This window comes from Leucoraja erinacea, chromosome 10 (assembly GCF_028641065.1).
Source record: "Leucoraja erinacea ecotype New England chromosome 10, Leri_hhj_1, whole genome shotgun sequence".
Classification (NCBI taxonomy): Eukaryota; Metazoa; Chordata; class Chondrichthyes; order Rajiformes; family Rajidae; genus Leucoraja; species Leucoraja erinaceus.
The window spans coordinates 24,477,126-24,497,269 of record NC_073386.1 but is presented as its reverse complement, the minus strand read 5'-3'; the positions used below and the strand labels follow the sequence as shown (position 1 = coordinate 24,497,269).

The 20,144-nt window shown below is 41.7% G+C and overlaps 1 protein-coding gene across 1 annotated transcript in view; it reads left to right on the top strand.

The window, feature by feature from the left end:
- Nucleotides 1–20,144, top strand: part of pomgnt1 (protein O-linked mannose N-acetylglucosaminyltransferase 1 (beta 1,2-)) — a 47,627-nt gene that overhangs the window by 15,819 nt on the left and 11,664 nt on the right. The window contains exons 4-15 of the mRNA XM_055641712.1: nucleotides 501–566; nucleotides 3,131–3,244; nucleotides 6,367–6,484; nucleotides 6,773–6,871; nucleotides 7,878–8,005; nucleotides 9,625–9,695; nucleotides 10,421–10,496; nucleotides 11,473–11,556; nucleotides 11,910–11,951; nucleotides 15,167–15,225; nucleotides 15,544–15,616; nucleotides 18,596–18,724. Of these exons, the coding sequence (XP_055497687.1) occupies nucleotides 501–566; nucleotides 3,131–3,244; nucleotides 6,367–6,484; nucleotides 6,773–6,871; nucleotides 7,878–8,005; nucleotides 9,625–9,695; nucleotides 10,421–10,496; nucleotides 11,473–11,556; nucleotides 11,910–11,951; nucleotides 15,167–15,225; nucleotides 15,544–15,616; nucleotides 18,596–18,724 (1,059 nt within the window). The remainder of the gene's footprint in view (nucleotides 1–500; nucleotides 567–3,130; nucleotides 3,245–6,366; nucleotides 6,485–6,772; nucleotides 6,872–7,877; nucleotides 8,006–9,624; nucleotides 9,696–10,420; nucleotides 10,497–11,472; nucleotides 11,557–11,909; nucleotides 11,952–15,166; nucleotides 15,226–15,543; nucleotides 15,617–18,595; nucleotides 18,725–20,144) is intronic.

Below are 20,144 nucleotides of genomic sequence, written 5' to 3'. Positions count from 1 at the left end.
AAAGTTACAGTTACCATTATATACTCTACAGTTTTGTCCAGAAATAAGTTATAATCATTGATTTAGCACATTTCCTTAGATAATCTCCTTTCTATCTTGATTTTAGCATGGCAGCAATAAGTATGCAGAGGGAGGGATTTGAACAATCGCAGGCAGCAGTTTGGTGTATCTATTATCTTAAATTCAGCTATGGAACCAGCATTTGGTTGAATATGTGAAGTTTTATAATAAAACTTGCATTTATTCCTTGTGATTATCTGTTTTATGCAATAAGTTAAATATTTTATTTTGAAGTAAAATATGCACTTTCCCTGAAAAAAGTTTTTAATCCAATTATTAAAATGCCAAATCAGTGGGAAATATTGGCAAGTGTTTGCATGGAGTCAGTACAAAGAGCAAACATTCGTGTTCACGCAGATGCTGGAATGTCTTCATTCCATGGTCAGTTAAGCAATGGTTACTAAAAGCTGCACCTAATATACTTTCATTCTGCCTTGTAGGTTCTTGAAGATGAAGTCAAAGAGCAGAGTCGAGGAATACATGTTATTGTTCTGAATCAAGCTTCCGTAAGTAGTCAGGCACATGAGCACTGAAACTTCCCACAAACCTACAATTTACATTTGGTTTTGCAGATGATGGATTGAATATGATATTATTTTTTCAGATATCTTAAGCAATGCATATTAATTAAAAACATATTTTTCTTCAGCCGTATCAAATAAACTGCAAGTATGGCTTGGACTTTTTCATTTTGCTGGGATAATGTAAATTATAGAGCTGTAGGTATGTTTAAAATTAAATAATTAAAAATGACTGTTTCCGGTAATTGTTCAGTGAGGAACTATAGTCAAGATAATTATCATATAGAAAATAGGTGCAGGAGTAGACCATCCGGCCCTTCAAGCATGCACAGCCATTCAATGTGATCATGGCTGATCATCCACAATCCTGCTTTCTCCCCATATCCCTTGATTACTGATACAAACTTGACTCCACACTACTTTTTGCTTCACATTACAGATGCCAATTTGCTTCTATACTTCTATACAAATGATGTACACATGTTTTAGTATAGCTTATGGTCCTTGCACATTGAACAGTATACTGGTGATTGCATTAATTATTTGTGCTGGGTGTATTGGGTAGACGGGTCAAATCTTGTGCAGCCTCGGTTGCCATCCAACTGGACTGCAATCTAGACCACATCATATTCATCAGCACATGGAATCCTGTTTTTTAGCTGTAAATTAGGTTGGTAGTGTGCGGTGGTCTACTGAGATGGTCTTGACTGGAATGTTGCCCAGGTATGAAGAGCAGGATAAATTCAGTCTTGGTAGTTACAGCACAGATTTGTCTAATTTCAGCAGTCATCAAAGTAATGGAAGGTGCTGATTGATGATCTGTTAAAACATGTACCAAAGGTTTTCCACAGGTTCGATGAGAATTATTGCCTTTGACTTCAATGTGACTATTGACTGTGAAACGTTAAAGAACTAAAGTCAGTGGCATCAAGGAAACATACTTTGCTGGGTCTGGAGTCACTGTTATGGACTCCATCTCAATGCCATTGTGTCTCTCCCTCTGGTGGTGTTGTTGGGGCATGACATTCCCAAGGTTTATAATGTAGAAATTGGGGATGGGATTGGTTCTAAAGATTCTGAGTATGAGTAAGTCAGCCTATTGTTTTCATGTTAGAATTCTAAGTTTGTTTATGAGACTAAATATTATTTTGCCCACGCTACTGAAATATCATATAAGAAGTTGGGAAATAAATAGTTTAAAGTATTATACAAAAAGGCTGAAGGCTCCTTACCTTTCACGAATGAAATACAAAGTGCTGGAGTAATTCATCGGGTCAGGCAGCATCTCTGGAGGATGTGGATGAGTGCTGTTTCGCATTGGGGGCCCTTCTTCAGACTACAGGTGCACAACCTTTTATCCGGTGTTCCGGAAACCGAAAAACTCCGAAAACCGGCCATTTTTCCCCAGGATGTCGTCTGCACACCAAAGCTCGCGTTTGGCGCCAAACTTGACCGAAACGACCCACGGTCAACCCAGGTCTGTACTATTGTCGCGGCTGCCTCCTCCCCGGAGACCGGGGAGACACTTGAACATCTGTAAATCATTGCTTAAATGTTAGTCAGTTAGTTTGGAGGGCTTTTATGTGAAAGGGAGGGGGGTTAAAGGGGTAAACTTTAATTCTTAGTCCCCTACCTGGTCGGAGAGGCGGGGAGCGGTCAATGCCTTACTGAGTCGCCGTGCAGTAAGCTCCGCAGCGCTGTGGCCGCCAACTCCCAGCTGGGGCTGCGGGCGGCGCCGGTTGTAGCTCCGACCCCGGCAACTCGACCTCTGGCTGCGAGGCGCTCCAAATCCAGCGCCGCCCGCGGCCGGACGCCCGCCGTCCCAGCTCCGCGAATGTTAGGAGTCGGCGGCGTCGCAGCGCTGGGATACCAGCGGGAAGCGGGCAATGCCTTACCGAGTCGCTGTGTGCGGTAAGCTCCAGGGCGCTGAGGCCGCCTTCTCCCAACGTTCGCGGAGCTGGGACTGCGGGCGTCCGGCCGCGGGCGGCGCTGGATTTGGAGCGCCTCGCAGCCAGGGGTCGAGTTGCCGGGGCCGGAGCTACAACCGGCGCCGCCCGCAGCCCCAGCTGGGAGTTGGCGGCCACAGCGCTGTGGAGCTTACTGCACGGCGACCCGGTAAGGCATTGACCGCTCCCCGCCTCTCTGACCAGGTAGGGGACTAAGAATTAAAGTTTCCCCCTTCACACCCCACCACCACCCCATAAAATCCCTCCAAACTAACTAATTTATGCAATGATTCCCCGGTCTCCGGGGAGGAGGCAGCCGCTCCAGACTTTTCAAACCGCCCGCGCTACCTTCCTAATCTACGCTAAAAATCTTCCATTCGGAAATCCGAAAATGTCCGAAATCCGACAAGTGTCTGGTCCCAAGGCTTTCAGATAAAAGGTTGTGCACCTGTACTATGAAACTCCTTAATTGCTGTTATGTGAAAAGTGGGTAGTAATAGTTGTAGCAATCATTTTGTCTTGCTGTCTTTGAAATATTAAGAAGCAGCTTTTCAGTGGTTACTAAGGATACGAACGATGACAAATGTTTGTTGCTTTAAACAGGGCCACGTAATGGCCAAACGAGTGTTTGATACTTACTCACCCCATGAAGATGAAGCTATGATCCTGTTCTTGAATATGGTGTCTCGTGGGAGAATCCTTCTGTTCACTATCAAGGTCAGTATAGTCTTTCTCCAGAGATACATTTGGGAGACTAGAACCTTTTGTATGTTTGGCTTTTGCATTTTGATTTTGTTTGGAAGGGAAGTCCAACTTCTAATTGAATTACTGGTCCCTACTTCTGGGATGTTATTGTGATGAATCTATTCTTGTTGGAGAAGAATGGCTGTCTGCATTAGTAACGAATTCTACTTCTCTAAGCTCATTTTCTACTTGCCATCAGTTTTTCAGCCAGAGAAACTTGAGGTTAATGTGCTCATTTTTTTCAAAATTAGAGTTTCGGCTAATATCCAGCATTTTGAGCCATGCCTCCTGTTCAGCAACAGCCACCCAGCTCTCCTTACTGCTGCATTGATCTTTTATAGCCTTCCATGATAAATTGGTCTGCGGATCTGACTGTCATGGCTGTAGTGCAAGCTGGGGAATACACAGGAACCAGTGGCATGAATAGGTCATAGAGGCTGGTCTATGCTGGCCTCTTCTGTGCCATTTCCCCATTCCCCCTCTGTCCCCCGATTGATCAAATATTTATCCGTCTCTACTTTAAATGCTTCCAGCACCGGCCGGGGCAGAGAATTAGAGATTCATCACCCCACATGAGAAAATACTTGTGTGTACTTTGGTTTTAAATGACTAGTCCATAATCTTGAAGTCATGTCCACGCATTCGGGACTCCCACCAGTGAAAACTTACAAACATCTACCCTGCAAAGCCCCCTTAGGATCTTTTATGTTTAAAGTCACCCCTCCATCTTCTAAACTCCAAGCAATACCGGCCCCAACTATTATGACTCTCATGGTTGGACAATGAATGGATCTCGGTGGTGACCAAGTCTCAGATGGTGGACACCGAGATCTTGGTTCCAGACCAGTCCAGAAGCCATTTGGTAGCTCATGCTGTAGGGCCTCTTTGATTATTTCTAAATACATGATAATCAAAGACATTAAAAAACAAATTAAAATAGATTTAAATAACAGCATTTAAAAGGTTGAATGTATATGGATAGGAACAGTTTAGAGGGATATGGGCCATATGCAGGCAAAAGTGACCAGCTTAGATAGGTTATCTTGATTGATATGGACAAGTTGGGCCAAAAAGCCTATTTCCGTGCTGTATATGACTCTGATACAAAATTGGACACTCTTAAAATATATAATTAATGACATTAATAATACATTTCAATTTGTACCTAATTTATACTCTCATTTTCTCATGACGGGAGGCTATTTGATCCATCAAGCCTAAACTGGCTGACAGAGCTATCCCATCAATCCATATCCCCCACCCTGCAAGCTATTCTCGTGTGCGTAACAACTTTGGCATTCCTTTGGGATGTGGGAGTGCACTGGAGAACCCATAAGCAACCCAAGCAGTTATGCAAACTCCTCATGGACAGCAGCCAGGTCAGGATCAAACTTGCGTAGCTTTAATTGTGAGTCAGTAACACTATCTGCTCTTCTGCAGCAGCTTGTGCTGTTGGATCAAATGAAAACAAATTACCTTTTCATTACAGAATGATGTGACAGGTGTAAAGTGAAGGGATAAATGTGAATGCTTCCACACCCACATCTCTCCTGAGCTTTACCTCATGACTTGGTGCTAAATTTGGTGACAGAGCAGGATGTGCTATCATCTGACATCCAGTGTATTCCTACCCCTCTGTTGCATTGAACAGATCTGGGACTATCTGGCTTGGAATTAGCATTATCTATGTTCTGCAGACAAGGATATCCAGCAGAGGGAGCTACACGATAATATAACATGATCTGTGCAGACTCAGAGAAACTTAAACTTCATTTATCAGTTTGAATCGGGCACCATGATTATGGAACTTTAGTATAATTGTGATTGAAGTTTGTACTTGTTTTTTAAATTTTGTTTACATATTCCCACAGATTCCTTTAATGCAGGGGTTGGCAACCTATGGCCCCCGGGCCGAAATCATCCCGCCCACAGACAAATTTTGTTTCCCATATTCATCCGGCCCGTCAAGCGCCCGCCCCAAGCACAGCCGAGCTCTGGCTGTACCGCACCCTGCATAAAGCTGCCCGCATGGCCGCGCGCGCACCTTCTGTGAACAGGTTTAAGAAAGAACTGCAGATGCTGGAAAAATCGAATGTAGACAAAAATGCTGGAGAAACTCAGCGGGTGAGACATGCAAGGATTGCATGAGGCTGCCTCACCCGCTGAGTTTCTCCAGTATTTTTTGTCTACCTTCTGTGAACATGCGATTTGATTGCCTGCCATCTGGGGCGGGATCCATGTGTGCACGTGATAGATGTAGCCTGCCATCCGCTCACAGACATGCATCCCGGCCCCTATACAGAACAAGGTTGCCGACCCCCGCTTTAATGCTTGGTTTAACATTCAGTGTCTTTGCTTTTATGTCGGACAATTGGATATTAAACATCCAAGCAGTTAAATCCAAATTATTGGGTATAGAAAGAACTGATAAATATCTGTAGGGCAATGCAGTTCAAGAACATCATTGCCTTTGCTTGTGTTTAAATTCAAGTTTGGCAGGAAGGGAAAATTTTTTTTTTTTTTTTTTTTTTTTTTTGGCAGGTTGCATGAAGGGTCACATTACAAGCCCAATAATACTCAACAGGTCAGGCAACATTTTTGGAGGATAAGACTGTGTATAGGTTTATGCAATAAGCAATTGGCCTAGATTCTATAATAAGCTTCTGGGGAAACTGTTCGGGAGGTGAAAATGAGGAAAAAGAAAATTATACCTCAACAGATTTTGCATTTAAAATCGAGTATGCTCATTTTCCATACATAACTTGGTTCTTGGTAGAATAAAAAACAATGGAAAATTGTTGCGTCTGGTTTCATATATTGCTTTCTTGAGATCAGTTGAAAGATTAAGTAACTAAAGTCACAATGACATTAGTGGGTAGACTTGCATTTTCTACTTCTTCCCTCTGAAATTGTACTGGATTTGGCATTTAATATAGACTATGCCTTAAACATCCTGTGTTGCAGTAGATTATATCCAAATAATGTATGTTTTCATAAGTTTTTACAAATTTAAGATACCTTTACTTGCCATTGTACTTTGCCACTACTTGGATGAACTTGCATCCCCCTGTTTTCTCTTTTATTTTACTGTTCAGGATGAGGGATCTTTCCATCTGAAAGACTCTGCCAAAAATCTGCTTAAAAGCCTCGGTAGTCAAATTGCTTCATCACTCAGTTGGCGAGACATGTGGACTTTTGTGGTAAAGAAAGCAGGTATAGTGTATACATACTAGTATGTGAATACAATGTAAGCCCATTTCAATTGTTTTGCTTGAAGAATCAAACATGGTAAAATAGATGATATTTTCTTTTAAGGTGGTAAGATATTGTAATACCGCTGCCCTGTGCGAGGAATTAGAAACAACCTGGTTCATCCTTTTCCATGACTTGTTAATAATAGAGATGTGGGAGCTTTCCATATTTTGGCAGTTAACAAGTACAATAAAGACGGATGTTAAGGTGTAATTTATCTGAAATCTGACTCTTCAGTTTTATTTTCAGGTCAAGTGTATGGTGAAAAACATTCAAAATCTCCTGCCTTGGCCACTTGGGGTGATCCAGTTTTATTGAAGACCGAAGTTCAGCTAACCTCAACTGAAGGTGACATTTTAGTATCTCCTATCCTTTTTAAATGTTATGCAATTTAATGTAAGCGCTGAAGCATATTATCTGCAACTTCTATTCTCATTAAACACTATCTTTATGCAAATTTAAATAAATGTGTGGTGAAGCTGCAAGTATGACTGTCATATTTTGGACAAATGAAACTAATTGAGACACCATACTGACAAGCCATGTACCATCTTAGCTGATGTCTAAGCTAGGTTGAGTTCAATCTTGTTTTATCGTCAAGTTGTTAATAGAGCCATGCAGCATGGAAACAAGCCCTTTGGTCCCACTCATCCAATGACCAACTAAGATGCCCCATCAATGCTTGTTCCATTTGCCTTCATTGGCCTATATCTCTCTAAACAATTCCTATCCATGTAGCTGACCAAATGTCTTTTTAAATCTTAACCTGCCTCAGCTACTTTCAAAGCCAGCTGGTTCCATATATCCCCCATCTTTCAAGTACTCTTTCAAGTTCCTGTTAAATCTTTCCCCACTTGCCTTAAACCTATGCCTTAAAATTCTTGATTCCCTTACCCCGAGGAAAAATGATATGTGCATCACAATATCTATTCCCCTCATGATTTTATATACCTCTATAAGATAATTCCTCGTGATTTTATATACCTCTGTAAGATCAACCCTGTCCTCCAAGGAATAAAGTCCTAGACTGCTCAACCTCTCCCTATAGCCTAGACCCTTGAGTGAAAAAGTTACCCTGAGGTCTTGCTCAAATCTTTCCCCCCTCACCATAAGCATGTGCCCTCTAGTTTTAGATCCTCTGAGGCCCATTTCTGTTCCTAGAAAAGATGAACATGAAACTTAAAATCATTTACTATTAGAAGACGTTTTAAGATATTCTACAGCTGCACTTGGACATTAAATGACCCCTACTTGGTTAGGTGTATGTGGTTGAAATTAAATGAGAAATTATCCAAACTATTTATTCGTGAGAAGCCACAAAAGTATCTGCTAAACATTTGCATTTCTGGTCCAGATGCCGAGTGCCATTGGGCAGACACGGATGCCAATCGGAGGAGGAAGACGTTTTGCAGCAAGGTGGAAGGATATGGGAGCATCTGCAGCTGTAAGGATCCAGCACCTATTGAATTTAACCCCGAACCTGTGAGTTTCTTTTTTTTCCCCCTGTGAACTGTTTTATCACGGTGCTTTCAGTATTTTCAATCAATTGATTTCAAGTGGCTCATCTGTTATAATGGACTTGACAAGATAGCAGTGATGGCAATGTGAAGTCAATTTATTATACTGTTTAGTGATTAAAAAATAAATAAATTCTTAACTGTCAATCTTGATTTTCAGTTGAGTATGTGTACCATTCCTGCCATTGGTTCCATTCAGTGCTCCAGAACATTCCCACCAATGTGTATCACCTAATTATTTTGCTTATGGATTTTCAACTTTGAGAAATAAATTAATCTGAAAACAAGGGAGAAAAGTGCTCATGAGACGCTGTGTATGACTGGTGAATCGTCAAAATGACTTGGAGTCATAGAGTTATACAGCATGGAAATAATGCTAGCTATACTGCTTCGACACAACTTGTCCATGCAGACTTAGTTGGCATTCTGAGTTAGTCCCGCTTACCTGCATTAGGATGGTATCCCCCTGGGTCCCTATATATAAAAATTGTAATTGTATTTGCTTCTGAAGCTTTCTATTCCAGATAGGGACTACCCTCTGAGTGGAAACGTTACTCCTTAAGTCCCTCTTAAATATTTCCCTTCTTGCCTTAAGCATGTGCCCTCTAATTTTAAGTTAAATGTTTGAAATGTCACCCATCCTTTTTCTCCAGAGATGCTGCCTGACCCGCTGAGTTACTCCAGCACTTTGTGTCTATCTTCAGCATCCGCAATTCCTTGTTTCTACTGTTTCTGCAATTTCTTCCGTCAGTTTCTACAAGGCCTAAGGATGCATTTGGTCTTTTACCTTCTGATTTCTTTTTATGGTTTTAATGATATCTCCCACAGCTGAACAATATATCATAGAGAATTGTAGGCATGAATCATGAACCAAATTCCCATACTCTTCTCCCCATTATAAATCATGAACCAAATTCCCATACTCTTTTCCCCATTATAAAATATTACAGTAGGGACTAATCATAGTTTTAGAAAAATAAATATGGGGGTGATGGGGTTAAAAATTAGATTTTATAAAATGGGTGCTCTGTTGCCCCTGCCTGTATCCTTGAAGTTCTTGCTCAGCACTTGTTTTAAAACAATTGTTGCAAAATAGTTGGATGGCATGTTGTAGGCTTTGTTAAAGACTTTCGATATGTGTGCCGCTACATTGGCATCATGGTCAGATTGCTCTCTGTTGAACAAATTGGAGGTTAAATGCTTTCTCTGAAGGCTGAAAAATGGGAATACCTTTGATGGCATAGTTGAACATTCTACAAACAGGGTCAGGTTAACATGGAAATGGTCCAAGTAGCTGGTCAGCTACAAGGAGTGCATGAAGGATGCCAATGTAGACTGGTTTTATTTTTGAAGAAACAAACAAAGAATGCTGTTTTGATGTAATGATTTGTAGTTAAGGGAAATTTGAATTTTATTATAATCTAAAGAACCACACATTTAAAATGTTGAAAATAGACACAAAATAACTCAGCGGGTAAGGCAGCAGCTCTAGAGAAAAGGAATAGGTGATGTTTCGGGTCGAGTCCTTCAGCCATTTATCCTTCTCCACCAACAGGATAACGCACAATGTGTTTATTTTTACAGTTAAAGGATAACAAAGTTTATGATGTCCCAGTGGCAGTGATAGCAGGTAACAGGCCTAACTACCTTTACAGGTGAGATTGGTTTGTTTATATGGACTTTGTACAAATGATGGAATTTTGTTAATGTTAATTTGAGTACTTTCAGCATATCCTCATTTTACTCTCGGCTGCTACATTAAGGCTATAATTTTGAATTCAATGATCCTATCTTGTGTACAGGTAGCATCCATAATCCTGCTCTTTGGCTACCTGGCTAACGACAGGTTCAGAGATTTCCGATTGTTAAGAATAGAGTGATTAATTTTGTTCCTCACATTGAAGAGCATTTGACTGAAAGGTTAGCGAAAACTCGTATGTGAATTCGAGAGGACAAAGGGCAAATTGCTCGGGGATTGGATAATGGTGAAGTTTTACTGAGATGACGTGGGGTGGTGAGGCAGAATCCACCTCGGATGAGAAGCTCATCAATTTTAAAATGTCACTGAAATGGGCTATGAATGTCTTTTTGCATAATTCTTGCAGTTTGCTTTGCTTTGCCATGCCAAATAAGTCCATGAATGGAAAATAGTGTGGCACTGGAAGTTGAGGAGGATTGTGGGGTATGGGCACAGAATGGCAGAAGCTAATTTTTGGATTGCTTCAGCCACAAGACCGGCTAGACTGGCAGTCTTTGTACTGTAAATTTAGTAGGTCTAAAATAAATTCACCTCGCCATTTTTGTCCAATACTTTAACATAAATGATGATGGAAGCAACACGATTAAAGTTTGTTTTCAATGTGGCTTTCCTTTTCTGCAGGATGTTGCGTTCATTACTGTCTGCACAAGGTGTAAATCCAGAGAAGATCATTGTCTTCATTGATGGTTACTATGAGGTGAGATTTACCAGTGTTCTTCATTATGCTGTACATAAATCAAATCCTCAGAAAATATAATAAATTCCAAATTAGTTATTTCTTCCCCCTGAATGTATGACCAGAGATAAATTTAACTACATTGAAAGTAGTTTGTGACTTGGAGATGAATACTAATACTCATGTGCAAATCAGAATAAAAACTATTATCATTTGAGATGTCACATTAGAAATCTAATTAGATTCCTACTGTGCTCATCCTAGAAGTGTGAATAACTGAAAATGTTCTGGTTATAAGTGTTTGCTCTTTCACCATCGGGTATGATATAGCCTCCAAAGCCAGACCCAGGGTTCAATATTTCAATATTCAAACAAAGGTGCCCAAACATATGACTAACATTTGACGGCTCTGGGCCTGTACTTGCTGGAGTTTAGAATGATGGGGGGGGATCTCATAGAAATTTCCCGTATAATGAAAGGCCTGGATAGAGTGGATGTGGAGAGGATGTTTCCACTAATGGGAGAGTCTAGGATAAGAGAGCACAGCCTCAGAATAAAAATACATTCCTTTAGAAAGGAGATGAGGAGGAATTTCTTCAGCCAAAGGGTTGTAAATCTGTGGAATTCATTGCCATAGATGGCTGCAGAGGCCAAGTCTTTGGGTATTTTTAAACTGGAGATTGACAAGTACCTGATTGGTAGGGGGAGGGGGGGGGGGGGCATAGTTTCTGGGGAGAAGGCAGGAGAATGGGGTTGAGGGAAGGGTCGATCAGCCATGATTGAATGGCGGAGTGGACTCAATGGGCTGAATGGCCTAATTCTGCTCTTAATACTTATGAACAATATCCTTTGCACTTCAGGAATAGTTTCTGGTATTTAAATAGGATTAGTCATAATGTGCTAGAATAAGTGTTTTCCACAGATTTAAAAGTAAAATAAAAATAATTTCAAGTAAATCCATTCTTTAATATACAATGTTTCTTTCCCCTTTCATCAGGAGCCGATGGATGTGGTGGAACTCTTTGGCCTGAAAGGTGTTCAGCACACTCCTATTAGCATTAAAAATGCTCGTGTCTCACAGGTATCAGTTTCATGTTGCAGTAATCTGCTTACCTTGTGAATTTTACTACTTTCAGCCTCTACTAGCAGTTCAGTTAGAATTCTGTGTTTCCTGACTTAATAGTTCAAAGCACAGAAATAATGTGTTAGTATCTAGTTTGTATATGATGGTGATGACAAAGGACATTTTCATTTTAATGTTTGTGTGGGTCAAAACATTTACAAACAAACTGCTGTTGTAAAGTAACTACATTCAGAGTCTGTCCTTAGTTTTCAACGATATCTATAAACAGGGTAGTCTTTATCTGATGTTATACCATTTGCCTACATGTATTTAGATCTTGCATTTCTTTTGTAACTTTTTTTATTCCATAGCACTACAAAGCCAGTTTGACAGCTACATTCAATTTGCACCCGGTAAGTTACGAGACCTGCATGAGATTCTTTTAATGCAGAAGTTTTCTCTACCACTGGACTCCATTGTGAAGTTCCATCTTGTTCACATTTCTGGAGAGTTGCCTCTCAAATCCTGTGCAAGGTTGGATCACTATCTCATTGATTTCAATGTGGGTAATAGGCTGTTAATAATAGTGGAGGAGAAGGCCAAATCTTTGCTGACCAAGGAGCCTATGATAATCCCACTCACTCTAAACCTTACCTATCCATCTTTTAAATCTTCTTATAATTATACTTGCATCCCATCATTTCATCTGGCAACTTGTTCCACTCTGCCAAGGTGAGGGAAACATCCCTCGTGTCCCTTTTAAATGTTTCCTCTCTCACCTTTAGCTTATGCACTTTAGTTTTAGACTCTCCTATCCTGGGGTAAAGACTGACTATCTGTACCTCTCATCATTTTATAGCACCCCTTTACTTCAGGGAAAGCAGCCTATGATTTGCTCTTTACAACTCAAGACTTCCAATTACGGCAACATTCTTGTGGATCTTTTGTGCACCCTCTAGGGCTTAGTCACATCTTTCCTCAAGAGTGGCAACCAGAGCTGCACGTAATACTCCAAGTGTGGCGTAACTAATGATTTGTGCAATTGTAACATGACATCCCAACTCCTGGAGGAACTCAGTTGGTTGAGCAGCAGCTGTGGCGAGGGAAGAGTGGCTGACTTTTCCGGTTAAAACCTTGCATCATCCTAATTGCCGAAATGTTGACAATTCTTTGCCTCCCTGCCACTTGACCTGTTGAGTTTCTCCAACAGTTTGTTTTTATTTTGCTCCAGGGTCCAGCATCTGCAGTAAATTGTTTTTTAAAGTATTTGTACCAGTATTTGTCGAGGATCAAAAGCACTCAAATGGCCCTGCCATTCACTGTGTATGTCCTGTCCTGGTTTAACTTCCCAAAATGTATCACTTCACAGTTGTCCGAGTTAAATTTCATCAGCCATTCCCTTGCCCACTCTTTCAGTTGATCTTGATGCTGTTGTAATGTTGGACATCCTTGTTCACGTTCCACCATACCACCAATTGTAATATCATCTGCACATTTATGGACTATGTCATTCACATTCTCTTACAAATCATAAATTAATTTGATGAGCAATGTAATACCCAGCACGATTCTGCGACACACCCCTGGTTACAGGTCTCTAATCAGAAAAGCAACCCTCCATTACTACCCTCTGCCTCCCACCACCAAACCAAGTCCAATGTACTATCTTGCCCTGGATCCCATGTATTCTTACATGGACCAGCCTACCAGGTGGGAATTTGACAGAGACCTTACTAAAATCCACATTGAGAATGTCCACCCCCATGCCCTTGTTTTATCCTCTTGGTTTCCTGTCAAAGAAACTTGATTAAATTTGTGAGACATGATCACTCATTTGTAGTTCCATGACTTGTTCCTGCAGCCCTTCTTTAATAATAATTAAATAAAAACATTAGCCATCCTCCAATCTTCCTATACCTCACTGACAAGCTGGTAGTAAGCAATGTAAAATTTGTCCAGATTTATCTTGACAGGCCATTCCCGGGCAGTTTTCTTAGTTTATAGGGTGATTTCATGAAAGGTCACTGGATCATAGATCCTCACCCACGTGACCGCAAAATCCAACTGGGGTACAAACGTCACTTCCAGTACATGTTATTGATGCTGAAAACGCGTACTTTCAAACCTGTTAAAAACCGCGAAAACGGCCCGATTTTGAGCTGTAAATAACTGTGCCAGTCGGGGTGACCGCGAGGCACAGCTATCTTACTTTAGAATCCAGATGATAAAGAAAAACAAAGGTAAAGACAAGAGAGCGCTGAAGGGAAAATAACAGCGGAAGTTGTTGGCCGTGCAGATATAAAGATCGAAAATATCGGGAATTATCGCGTTTGCTCACTGCATTTCATCAAAACATCAATAATGCCTTAGTTTTGATGAACCATATAACCATATAACAATTACAGCACGGAAACAGGCCATCTCGGCCCTACAAGTCCGTGCCGAACAAATGTTTTTTTTCCCCTTAGTCCCACCTGCCTGCACTCATACCATAACCCTCCATTCCCTTCTCATCCATATGCCTATCCAATTTATTTTTAAATGATACCAATGAACCTGCCTCCACCACTTCCACTGGAAGCTCATTCCACACCGCTACCACTCTCTGAGTAAAGAAGTCCCCCCTCATATTACCCCTAAACTTCTGTCCCTTAATTCTGAATGAAATGCAGTGAGCAAACGCGATAATTCCAGATATTTTCGATCTTTATATCTGCACGGCCAACAACTTCCGCTGTCATTTTCCCTTCAGCGCTCTCTTGTCTTTACCTTTGTTTTTCTTTATCTTCTGGACTCTAAAGTAAGATAGCTGTGCCTCGCGGTCACTCCGACTGGCAGTTATTTACAGCTCAAAAACGGGCCGTTTTCGCGGTTTTTAACAGGTTTGAAAGTATGCGTTTTCAGCATCAATAACATGTACTGGAAGTGACGTTTGTACCCCAGTTGGATTTTGCGGTCACGTGGGTGAGGATCTATGATCCAGTGACCTTTCGTGAAATCATCCTATACCAGTTGAAACTGTGCTAGCACTGCGGCTGGTTCTGGAGCATGGGTTCTACAACCGGGTTGATACTTGGCCCTGTACATTATTTTTGTGATAATAACACATTATTGTGGAATGATAAAAAAAAAAAAGATCCTTTAAGTCATAATTTCTCACCTACCTAGCATTTAGCTTTCATCCCACTGTCTGATGTGCTATAGTGTCTACCATCTCTCCAGGTGGACACTGAATTGAGTGTGTTCCACTCATGTGGAGATAATTGATTGATTGTATATTTTTCCAGTGTCCTGATCTGGCTTGATTTCTGATTAACAAGTAGATAATCTTTTGTAAATAAAAAGACTATGAAAAATAAGAAATAAAAACAGATATTGCTGGAAATGCTCAACAGGCTAGGCAGACCTTCTGGTCCATAACCTGAAATGTTAACTCATTCCACAGATGCTGCCTGATCTGCTGAATGTTTCCAACTTTTTCTGTTTTCGACCATGTCGGACCTGGATGGGATTACTAGTTTACATGTCTTTTACTTTGCAATGGTTAAAATACCATATTTAGATATTTGCATTAAGATAATTAATTGCTTAAAATTACAGTTTTTATTCTTGGATGATCTATATTTAGGATGCAAAGTTTACCGTGGTACTTGAGGAAGACTTGGATATCTCGGTGGACTTTTTCAGGTGAGTGCAAAGAGCAAATTTGTGTTTCTATTTCGAATGGAAAACATCACCAAACTAAGCATTGTGATATATTAATATTTTTAATATATTTAGTGTTTTGTTTGAACTTTAAATGCCTATAAAATGGTTCAAAACTTGAATGCTGAACACCAAATTGATGAAACATTGCAACCCTAGCCAATGATTATTCTCCTGAAAATTTGAATTCCCAGTCTATGTCTTTCTAGTTATATCGGTTTTTATATATTTGCTGCTGGATCTGGTCAAATGCGGGGGTCCTCGTAATTATCATGTACTTTGAAATCTGTTTTCTTCCAGTTTTCTCAGCCAAACAATCCATTTACTTGAAGAGGATGAAAGTTTATATTGCATATCTGCTTGGAATGATCAGGTAAGACATTGTTAAACTGCATCTGGTTGAGTTATTTCTTAACTAGATCGTTTGCGTGTATGAATTGAGACTTTGCGTTTAGTTTGTTGTCATGTTGCCTAGAAATGTATTTTTGGTTGTGATAGCTAAATTAGCTATTTAGCCATATCTGTGTGTTGTACTCTGCTTCAACTGTTGGTATTGGGACTGCCGAACAATTATTGAGCACGAGTTGTTTTTTTAATGTGTGTACCGAGGTACAGTGAAAAGCTTTTGTGTGATAACCAGTCAACAGAAAGACAATACATAGTTACAATCGAGGCACCCAGAGTATACAGATATATGATAACGGGAATAATGTGAATAATGTTTAGTGCAAGATGTCTGATTAAAGATAGTTTGAGGGTATCCATTGAGGTAGATATAGCTCAGGACTGTTCTTTAGTTGTTGGTGGGATGGTTTAGTTGCTCGATAACAGCATGCAGACTATAGTGCAGATTGTGCATCATCAAGTTGCTATAGATAGGAATTGATGAGTTTGCTATTGGAAATGTTGTCCTTCTAAATGACTATATTGAATTTAAGTTTGAAATAATTGAGTTTTTTGCCACCGTAATTGGAGAAGGTTGCCATATCTTTAGATTATTGTGAGAATCAACATAGGAGATTGCAGGGGTCTTGGTGAAGATTTATGTAACCTCTCTAGCTGCAGGCAAGGTCCTGGAGGACAGGAGAGCAGCCAATGTTGTTTCTTTGCTTAAGAAAGGAATTAGAGATAATCTAGGAAATTAAAGGCCAGTGAGCCTTGCACCAATGATTGGGAAGGTATTGGAGAAAAGGATTTACAAGCATTCGGAACAGAATGGGCTAATTAGGGACAGTCAGCATGGCTTTGCCACAGCGGGTCATGTCTTATGAACTTGATTACGTTTTTTCAGGAAGTGATAAAGGGCGTCAATGGGGGTAGGGCAGTAGATGTTGTCTACGTGGATTTTAGTGAGGCATTTTATTAAATTCCCCATGGTAGGCTGATCTGGAGGATTAAGATGGATAGATTCACGGTGACTTTGTTGTTTGGATTTAGAATGGGTTTACACATTGAAGACAAGTTATGGTGGAAGTGTGTTATTCTGATAAGAAGTCTGTGACCAAAGGTTTGGGTGGGGACCTTTGTTTGTAATATATGTAAAAGACTTGGACCCAAATGAAGATGTATTGGTGAATAAGTTTGCAGATAACACCACATAAAGAAGTTGTGGGCAAATAAGGGTGCTGTCAAACTAGAAATAGTACAGGCAGTATAAATCAAGCAAGTGTTTTGGAGGCTGAATGTAAGGGGAAAGTGTACAGTTAACGGCAGGATCCTTAACAGCATTGATGTCCAAAGGGATCTTGGGGTCCTAGTTCATAGCTCCCTGAAAGAGGCAATGTAAGTACATAGAGTGATAAAGAAGACATGTGATGAACTTAGATTGTTTTCTCGAGTGTCAGAGCCCGAGGGGAGACCAGATAGATATGTATAAAATTGAGGGGCATAGATGGGGTAAATGGACACAACCTCTTTTTCCAGGGTCAAGGACTGGAGGATGCAGCTTTAAGATGAGTGGAGAAAATTTTAAGGAGACTAGACCAAGTGCAGACCCGTTGGGTCAGCTCCCCCAAAGCAATATTCCACCACTCACCCGTTCCCCCAACACAATCCTTGGGGAGCAGAGAGGGAGGGGGTAGAGAGAGAAGGAGGGGATAGAGTGGGGGGGAGGGAAGGTGGAGGGGGAGATGGCGAGGCCCTCTTCTTCTAGAGATCCCTAGAGAGGGGGAGGGGGGTACAGGGAGGGGGAGTGGGGTGGAGGGGAGGGGGGTGGAGAGGGAGGGGGTAGAGAGAGGGTAGAGAGGGGGAGGGGAGGGTAGAGGGAGGGGGGAGGGAGGGAGGGGGGGGTGGAGGGAGGGTAGTGAGTGAGGGGGGGGAGTGGGTAGAGAGGGTGGGAGTGAGGGTAGATAGGGTGGGGATAGAGAGTGGGGAGAAGGTAGAGAGGGAGCGCGAGCGAGCGAGGGAGTGTAGATGTGGCAAATATCCTCGCCCATCGTCATGAGGCCTCACTGTTGCCGCCTCGATGTCTCCTTCGCTGCCGCGGTCCCGATGCGTCGTGGGTAGAAGCCCAGGTCGATAAAAGCGGTACGTTAAATTAAATGTGGCCCTCTCCCTGACGTCAATGGAAACTGGTGGCCGCCCACTCCCCCTTGGTGGCCGTTTTCCCCCCCCACGTGTGGTGACTATTTTTAAAACGCTGTAACGTGTGAAATATAGCATGAAATGTAAAATTGAGGGGCATAGATGGGGTAGATGGTCACAACCTCTTTTTCCAGGGTCAAGGACTGGAGGATGCAGCTTTAAGATGAGTGGAGATAAATTTAAGGAGACTAGACCAAGTGCAGACCCGTTGGGTCTGCTCCCCCAAAGCAATATTCCACCACTCACCTGTTCCCCCAATGCAAGAAGCAGTTTATTTTGTCGAGGGGGTTAATGTGATTAATAATCTGAAAATTTCTGCGCTAGCGTATGGCGTTTTGACTAAGGTAGAATGACACATGCATACAAGCGCACACACATCCATGCAAGATGAGACTTTTATAGGTATAGAGATGTGCCGGGTAGGATTTTCTTACAAAGAAAGTAGTGGATGCCTGGATTGCTCTGCAGGGTTGGTGGGTAGAGGCCTATACTATAGTGCCATTTAAAAGGCTTTTAGACAGGTACATGGATATGTGAATGGAGGATTATGGATCACTTGTAGGCAGATGAGATTTATTTAACCTTGGCATCATGTTCAGCATGGGCATTTTTTGCTGAAGAGCCATTTTCTGTGCTGTACTTTTAAAGTATTTTGATGCATGAAAGTTCTCACTGGACGGTGGTTTTGCTTGCTGCTCCAAAATATCATTCAATGCTGATTGCTGTTATCAGACCAAATAGTATTTCAATTACATTTTGTAAACCTTAGGGTTATGAGCACACAGCAGAGGACATTGCTCTGCTCTATCGAGTGGAAAGTATGCCAGGGCTTGGCTGGGTTCTAAAGAAGAGCCTTTATAAAGATGAACTGGAGCCAAAGTGGCCAACACCCGAAAAGGTAAGGTTGGTTTAATCCTTAGTCCATAAATTCAATGTGGCTGTCTGTGCATTGTTCTAACAACCATTTCCATGTTTTGTTAATGATCATTTTGCATGTATTAGTGTAATAAACTGAAGAACTTCTGCTATTCCCTCTCTTTGCAATTCGTTGCAGGGAAAAATGTAAATGCTGTAAAAAATGCTTCAATTATTTAATAGGTTTTCCTGAAAATGGAAGCTCCTGGGAGAATAAACCATTGAATAGATTTTCTGTCCTCAACAGACAATATACTTTGGTTGAGTGTCCAGCTATTTTCCCACTTACTTTGGACTAATTCTTTTGCATTGCACAGCAAAAAAATAATTAAAAGAAACCACAATAACCTATCAAGAACCCTAAGTTTTGAATAACCAAATGTGATCTGGAATGTGGTGTAATATTTACTGCTGCTAAATTGAAAGAGTCAGTGCAAATTCTTGACCATTTGAGTGTAATTATGAGTGGTTGACCATGGGAATTGTGCTAAGCCATAAAACAGAGATGCTGCCTGACCCGCTGAGTTACTCCAGCATTTTATGTCCACCTTCGATTTAAACCAGCATCTGCAGTTCTTTCCTACACGTCTTACCTGCTCTGATAATTGGTTCACCTGATAGGATCCTCCATTCATCTGCAAAGGTTATCAACATTATTCCCCTACAATATGTACAACTGGACACGAGAACAGGAGCCTTGTATGGTTGTCCATCACTTCCAAATAATGCCATCCAAATTTGGGCATTTCTCATTATCACTGGCTACATAGTGAGATATTCCTATCTAATATTATTGTGAGAGCATTGTCACAAGGACTGACACAATATGAGAAAACAAGTGTCCTAAAATCAAATAAAAGAACAAAAGTTCAGTAGGTGGCGCGACTCTCGTCAGCAGCGGCCTCTACAGCCCGTCCGCGTTTTTATTATTTTTGTCATTTTTTGTGTGTGTGTGTGTGGGGGGGTGGGGGGGGGGGAGGGGGTAACTTTTAAATCTCTCCCTACACGGGAGACCCGACCTTTTCTTTGTCGGGTCTCCGTTGTCGTTGGGGCTGCAACGTGGAGCGGCCTCCAACAGGAGAAGACCGGGGACTCTGGTGCCGACGACTCACCTCACCGTCGCGGGGCTGGCCGAGTCCGGAGCGGGTGGAGCAGTGGTGGAGCGCTGCTGCTGCTGCGGCCCGACCTCCGGAGATTCGGAGGCTGCAACTGCGGGTCTGGCGGACGGCGACACCGGGAGCCCGCGGGTCCCTGGAGGGAGACCGCTTTTTAGGGCTCCTGCAACGGCGACTTCTCCCGCCCGAGTTGCGGGGTTGAAGAGTTCCTGGAGCGGGGCCTGACATCACCGCCCCGCGCGGCTTGGAATGGCCGCGGGACTCTGCGAGCGCACGCCGGGGACTCGC